At 72.1% G+C, this 7338-nt stretch overlaps 2 protein-coding genes across 2 annotated transcripts in view; one reads left to right on the top strand and one right to left on the bottom strand.

Annotated features, from left to right (window-relative positions):
• SP2 (Sp2 transcription factor) overlaps positions 1–5012 on the bottom strand; it is a 14091-nt gene extending 9079 nt beyond the window's left edge. The window contains exon 1 of the mRNA XM_026054490.1: positions 5002–5012. The gene's annotated coding sequence lies outside the window, so the exon portion shown is untranslated. The remainder of the gene's footprint in view (positions 1–5001) is intronic.
• Positions 5013–5361: 349 nt separating this feature from the next.
• The window catches only part of SP6 (Sp6 transcription factor), a 3912-nt gene continuing 1935 nt past the window's right edge, over positions 5362–7338 (top strand). The window contains exon 1 of the mRNA XM_026054388.1: positions 5362–5421. Within this exon, the coding sequence (XP_025910173.1) occupies positions 5362–5421 (60 nt within the window). The remainder of the gene's footprint in view (positions 5422–7338) is intronic.

The raw sequence follows: 7338 nt of genomic DNA, 5'->3' as shown, positions 1-7338 counted from the left end.
CTGCGGGGTCCGGCGGCGCCCACCCGTGGGTGCCCGTCCCGGGCGGCGGCCCCGCTGCCGCTCGCGCCGCTCCCCCGCAGGGCCCCGCGTCCCGCCCGGCGTCCCTCATTAGGGGATCACGCCACGCCGGGACGCGCGGCCGCTAATTGCCGGGCAGTGCCCGTGACGGCGCCCGTGGCCACGGCCAGCGCCGCGCGCCCCCTGCCCCGGGTGCGAGCAGGACGCGGCCGGGGTCCCCTCCGCCTGCAGCACGTCAGGCATCGCCCCCAGGGTGCCGCGGTCCCCCCTGGGCCCCCCTTCAGGGTTCAATGTCTTTCCTGGGGTGCCCAGGGAAGACTAGGGGGGGAGGCAGGACGGGCTTGGGGTCCCCTGGTCCCCACAGGGGTTGGAATTGGGGTGCTCAGCCCCCCAACAGGCACCAGCAACGTGCGACCCCACCGGACACTGTCACTGCCGCCCCCCAGCCCCCCGCTCGCACCCCCAAGGCAGTGCAGGGCCCTGGGGGTCCCCCCGGAGCCACGCGGGCAGGGGAGGGTCCCCAGGGTGGGGGTGTCCCCGGCGACTCTCGCACGTGCCCCCTGTGCCTGGCTTGCCAGGGCCCCGGGGTGCCCAGCTGGCTCCAGCCCCCATGGGACCAGCACCTCCCACTGGAGCCAAATAATTGCTCGGTGCTTTGTTGTGCAGTGTCTATGGCCCCGGGGCCTCCATTTGTGGGAACTTGCTGTGGCGAGTGCCTCCCTTTTAATTACCTCCCCTCCTCGCGCTGCTGCTTACTCACCGCCTGGCACCGGCGCGGCTCCGACCCCGGCCCGGGCCCGGCGGCTCCGCGGGGGTCCCGGCGGCGGCGCAGGGAGGTGCCGGGTTCCGTGCCGGGTGCCTGGGCGCTCACCCGGCTCCRTGCCGGGTGCCTGGGYGCTCGCCCGGTGCCCGCGGCGCGGGACCACGGCGGGTGCCCGTCCCCGGCGCGGCAGGTGGAGAGGGAGCGTGGGGGCCGGGCGCTGTCCCCGCACGGTCCCCGCTCCACGGTGACGCCTGCGAAGCTGTGACGGCTCCCGGTGTGTGGAGCGGCCCGGGCGTCCTGGCCGAGGGGTTTGTGGCAGGTGGCAATGCACCCATGGGTGGCGGGGGGTCCCCACAGCGGGTGCATCCCGGGGCTCCTGCAGCGGCTCCGCTCCCGGCTCCGCTCCCGGGACCAGTCCCGGCCTGTCTCTCCCTGCCTCAGTTTCCCCTGTGCAGGGGCGGCGCGGACACTGTGCCCGGCACGAGCTGCAGCCCCGGCGGCGGCCGGCACCGGCAGCCCGGGGGGACACACGTGGTGCCTGGCACCCGGGGAGGCGGCCGCGKGGCGCAGGGGAGAGCGCGGCTGGCCGCGGCCGCCCGGACGCTTTGGGTGTTTCTCATCCCCTCCCTGTCCCGCGTTTGGTTGCAAAAGAGCAAACTACCCGAGTTTTCACCCAGCGGAGGGAGCAGGTTCCCTGGGGAATTGGGGCCGGGATTTGGGCGAGGCGGGGGCACCTGGGGGCATCCTCAGCTTGTTGTCACACCCAGGGCCATCCCTGGTGCAGCCCCTTGTTCCAGGGCCACCCGGACCCTCAGCGCTGGGTTTTGCCCTGGGCACGAGGCTGAGGTGGCACCGTGGGGACACGGGGACACAGATGTGGGCAGCAAGGCCGGCACAGGGACACGGGCACATGAGCACATGGGAACACGGCACACAGGGACACGGGCACATGGGGACACGGGCACATGGTCACATTGGCACACGGGGACATGGTACACAGGGACATGGGCACACGGGGACACAGATGTGTGCAGTGAGGCTGGCATAAGGACATGGGCACACGGGAACACGGGGACAGTGATGTGGGCAGTGAGGCTGGCACAGGGACATGGGGACATGGGCACGCAGGGACATGGGCACACGGGGACATGGACACGCAGGGACATGGGCATGCAGGGACATGGGSACACGGGAACATGGGGACAGTGATGTGCGCAGCGAGGCTGCCACAGGGACATGGACATGCAGGGACACAGGGACATAGGGACACGGATGTGTGCAGCGAGGCTGGCATAGGAACATGGGCACGCAGGGACATGGGGACACGAGGACACGGATGTGTGCAGCGAGGCTGGCACAGGGACATGGGGACATGGACACGCAGGGACATGGGCACACAGGGACATGGGCACATGGGCACGCGGGTCTCTGCAGCGGAGCCGGGCCGGGGCCGCGGGGCCGGGGCTCCCCGGCACAGCACGGCACGGCACGGCACGGGCCGGCGCGGCGGCGCGGGCAGCCGTGGCCGCGGGCTGGCGGCGGCGGGGCCAGCTGGCCGCCGGCCAGCGCCGGGCGCGCGATAAGGCGCAGGAAACGCGCCCGAGCCCACACTCAATTAAGGCAATTACGGCAGCCGGCTGCGCTGGCAGCGCGGCGCGCCGGCCGCATCCGCAGCCTGCTCGCTCCTAATGATTTCTTCGAAGAATTAGAAAGTGGTTTCAGAGGGGCCGCCCGCCGCCCCGGCGCAGTTCAGCGAGTGGGGAACGGGGCCCTGGTGCCGTCACCGCCGCCGCGGGGGCCCTGACGTCACCGCTGGCTCCCGCGGCTCCTGCTCCCTTTGATCCCGGCTGGGAACCAAACCTGTTCCTGCGCCGCGCGCTGCGCCGCCCCYCCGCGCACCCCCTCCCCAGGCCTAAAGCATCCCGAGTTTTGGCACCGCGGGGATGGGGAAGGAAAAGAGCCGCGGGTGGCCGCGCGGCCGGCCCGTGCCAGCGGCCGCCGAGCCTGGCAGCGGGCCGGCCAGCCGGGCGCAGATAAGCGGGGAGATTACGCGGGGCTAATTAAAAGCCGGTCTGGAATTATTCAGGGCTGTCGGCACGCTCGGCAAAGGGCAGGGGAGGCTGTCGCTGTTGCAAAGGTCGAGTCCCAACAGCGAGCGGGTGCGAAAGGCGGCCTGGGGGCACGTTGTGCCCTGGCACCGCGGCGGCCRTCGCGATGATCCCGGCAGATGCGCGTGCCGGGCAGGCTGCGCCGCGGAGCCGGCACCCCTTGGCTTTCGAGGATCCTGCCGCTCCGTGAGCTGCTCCAGGGAGCGGGGCTGCCTCAGGGGTCCCCAAATCAGGCTGGGTCAGGGGTGGTGCTGCATGCACCGTATCCCTGGGATGGGCACCTGTGTGCATCCTGGCTTGGCTCCCACCAGCTCCCACCTGATGGTGCCAACCGGGATGGGGATGTGGGCATGTGGTCCTGTGTGGGGGATGGTGCTGGATGCACCGTGTCCCCGGGACGGGGCACCCTTGGGTGCATCCTGGCTCGGCTCCCACCCGCTGGTGCCGCCTGGGGACTGGGATCCGGGCGCTGGGGCTGCCYCGGGCCGGCCCTGCGGCCGCAGACGGCGCAGCCCCGCGGGCAGGGCGGGCGCAGGGGCCGGCCCCGGGTACCCGCCGAGGGCGTCCCCGCAGCAGCCTCCTGGCACGGGCGCTTGCATGCATGCTGCAGCGGTGCAGGCACGCAGGCAGTGCCAGGCCTGGCTGTATGCATGCACACGTGCGTGCATGCCTGCATGCATGCAGGCCTGGTGCCTTGCAARCTCAGTCCCACATGAGGCTGCAAACATGGGCACGCGTGGATGCGCGTGTGGTGGCTGCACCCCTGCACATGCACAAGTGGGCCCAGCGTGGGCCCAGCGTGGGAGTGCATGCACACGTGTGTGCGCATGCATGCAAGCACATGGCCTGCGTGCCCCTGTGCATGCACACGTGCCCATGCACACACACCGAGCCGGCCCCGCTCCCCTTGCAGACACCAATTTGTTTTATGACAGCGCAGGAAATTGCCCTCCGCTCGCCAGGGCCAGGAGCTGTTTGAAGTGCTCGGCCCCGGGGCCAGGAGAGGCCTCTGCCCTCCTCCTCATCCCTCTATCCCTCCAAACCTCCGCCCCTCCATGCCTCATTCCCTGCATCCCTGCATGCATCCATGTCTCATTCTGTCCGTCCCTCCACACCCTGACATGCTGCCGGGGCCTGGAGGGCTCTCCCCTCCATCCCTGCACCGCTCCATCCCTCCATCCCTCCGTCCCTCCGTCCCTCCTGGCGCTCCCCGCAAGCTGCAGCCCCCGCAGGGTCCCCGCACGGGGAGGCTGAGCCCACGCGGCCTCCGCGCCGGGCGGGACTCATTGGAGGCATTCGCCTCCCGCCTTGTAATCCATGCAAATGGCCTCTGTAATTAGCCCTAATTTCAAGGCAYGGCCTGGGGTTTGAGACGCTCCAGGAGGAGGAGCCCCCCAAAGTCCCCGCGGCTCCGTGTCTCCCCGCTGCAGCAGCGAGCGACCCTCCGGCTGCCCAAAGCTCGAGATGTGCTCGGACACCTGGGCCCTCTGCCCGGCCCTGTCTCCTCGTGTTCATCGAGTGGTGGACCCAGCACGGAGGGGGCTGCGGCCTCCCCTTCCCGTGGGATCACAGGGATGCAGCAGCCCCGGGCACTTCCCAGCCATTCCGGTATCAGACACCCCCAGGACAGGCAGCGCTGGAAGCCGCAGCCTCCTCCCTGAGCACCTGGGTCCCCCCGGGCTGGGGACTCGTCTTCCCCAGCGGCACCAGTTCCCAGAGCRCTGGGGGGACTGGGACGAGCGGCGGATCCGGCCGCCCCGGGAATGCGCGGGGCCGGAAGGCCGGGCCGCGGCGGGACGCACGTCCCCGGCGAGCGCCACGCGCAGCCCCCGGCTCTGCCCTGCTCCCCGGGGCACCGGAGCGAGCGGCAAAGCGGGAAGCGCCCGCGCTGGCGGCCCCCGGCCGCGGTGCCCGGAGCGGGCCATGCAAAGCAGCCGCCCCGCTCCCTGCCCCGGAGAGCTCCTCGCGCCCRGGGACGTCGGAGCTGGCACGGAGCTCTGAGTCACGGCACCGAGAAGGGCCCGGGCGTCCCAGAGCCGTCCGGGATCCCGGCCCGGCCGAGCTCTGCGCGCACGGGCGGCAGTGGAAGGGCACCCAGACCCCGACAAGTGCCTTGTCCGTGGGTCTGTCCTGCCCCACTCATCCGCGCGGCGCCCCGGCACTCTGTCCCCGAGCCCCAGGGATCCGTGGGGCTGGGGTCCCATGTCCCTGCTGGCTGGGGCCTTGCTGCCGCCTGGGGTGTCCGGGCCCCCCCAAGGGGGATCCTGGCTGTGGAGCAGGATATGCAGGATAATCCCCAGGGAAAGGGGCCCCTGACCCGCAGGGAACCCCAGCCCCCTGCCAGCCTGGGAATCGCGGCTGTGGGAACGGGGCCGCGTTTCCCCACGCTGASACAGGACGCTCGCTCCTGGCATTCMCACACCGGTGCTTCCCTGCTGCTGGCCGCACTGCTCCCGGGATGCACGGGGAAGGATGCCGGCGGATCGGGCGCCCCCGGATGGGTGCCCAGCTGGAGCTTCCCGCCTGTCTCAGGTACCCCCAGAGCCCTGGGTCTCCGTGGGCATCCGCTGCCTCCCACCCCAGCGGCAGCACCGACCCGCGAGGCGGCACCTGGGGGGCAGCACGACGGGCTGGGGGCCCCCTGCCTACCCGGGGGGCTCAATGGGGCGCTGGGGCCCGGCCAAGTGGGAGCAGGGCGCCCATGGGCGCAGGCGGGAGGCGGTTGCTCCTTTCTTCTTTAATTACCCCCCTGTTTTGTGGTGTCTGCTGCAAACTTCCCGTCCCCTCCCTCCGCTTTCAAGCACCCGAGACAGGGACGAGACTCCTGTCAACCRCGCCGCCGTGCTCCGGCTCTGCCTCCAAGGGTTAAAATCACCTGGGCCAGGTAGGGGTGGAGCTGGGAAGGTGGAGAGGGAGGGAAGAGCCCGGAGCGCGGCTGGGACCCAGCCATTCCTGCTCGCCCGGCCCAGTGGGTGCCCCGCCGCTGGGGAGCCGCGCGCCGGGTCCCGCGGGCTCCAGGGACGGCCGCGCCGCCCGCCACGCCGATGAGGACGGAGCCGCCGCGAGCCTGACGCCGCCAGAGCCGTAGGTACCGCGTGGCGCTGGCCTCGCCGCCCCGGCRCCGCGCGCCGCTCTGGGAGTGCTCCTGGCGCCTGGGTGCCGCTCCACGCATCCCCCCGCGCCGGCCCGAGCGGCTCCGGCCACCGCGGCACCCGCTGGCCACCAAGCGCTCCGGGGGTGGTCCCGCTTTGGATCCGGATGCTCAGCCCTTCCTTTGGCATCGGGAAGGCCAGATCCGGCCCCGCACGGCTGCTGCCGAACCCTCCGTTCGGCAGCGGTGTTGGGCGCGGGTGACCCCCGCGGTGCCGCGGACGGAGCCGCCTGTCCGGCCCCGCCGCCGAGCCGGGCTCTGCCAGCCTGGACCGTGACTCACAGACACCTCACTCGCTGCTGCCTCAGTTTCCCCGCAGGGAAGCGGCCGGCGCGTCGCGCGGCCCAGCGAGGGAGGGGGCAGCTCGACCCCCCCCGGCGCTTTGTCATCATCCCGGCAACCTTCAGCATGGAAAAACGCCCCGGGAGCCGCTCGCTCCCGGGACGGCCGGGCTGAAGGCATCCTTGGCAGGGAGGGCCGGGCCGGGCGTCCCAGCCCAGCRCTCCGGCCGCAGGATTCACCCTCTTTCCCCCCTTCCCAGGGGCCAGATGGGCTGGGATGTGGGAAGGGAGCGGAGGCGCAGGCTGCTGCGCGGGGGCCCGTGAGCTGGCGGCAGGTGCCAGGGCTGGCAAGTTGGAACCAGGAGCACAATTGGGTGTCCAGGAGCAGCGTGTGCCYGGAGCCGTCACCCACCGCTGGCACGGGGGTGACAGCCGGGACCCCTCACTGGGTCCCCTGCACCCCATGGGGCATTGGGTAGCTGGTATCGGGGGCACCCGGCATCGTCGGGGATCAGCGGGTGGGACGTGGGAGGCTCAGGACACCCCGGAGCGGAGCCGGGGACCGGCGCAGGATGGTGGATGGGAGCGACGGGTCCCTCTCTGTGCCCCGGGCACGGGGAGCAGCCGGCAGCGGCGCCGGCCCTTGCTGTCCCAGCCGGCACCTCCTGGCACAGGGACAGTCTGTGATCCTGTGGAACAGGGGGGGTGAAATCCCTCGGGACTGAGCCCAGCTCTGCTAGCAGCTCCGAAACCTTCCCGGCTCATCCCGCCCAGGACGGGGATCCCGGGGAGGGATGAGCCCCCCCGGCTCCTCCCTGCCCTCCCGCTGCGGCGTCTCCTCGCCCGGGGGGGACCCTCCGCGCGGGGGGGCTCTGGCGCCCGTCCCCACGGGGCTGCAGCCCCGGTTCCCCCTCCGGAACCGGGTTCTGGGGCCGGTCCGCGGAGCCGCGTGGGCCGCGGTGGCTCCGTGCCCGGCGGCTCCCGGCACCGCGGGCCGGGCCGGGCAGGAGGGGCCGG

Source organism: Nothoprocta perdicaria, unplaced genomic scaffold, assembly GCF_003342845.1.
Source record: "Nothoprocta perdicaria isolate Ctin4 unplaced genomic scaffold, notPer1 scaffold_121, whole genome shotgun sequence".
In the NCBI taxonomy this organism is placed as follows: domain Eukaryota; kingdom Metazoa; phylum Chordata; class Aves; order Tinamiformes; family Tinamidae; genus Nothoprocta; species Nothoprocta perdicaria.
This window is presented reverse-complemented; position numbering and strand designations above follow the sequence as displayed.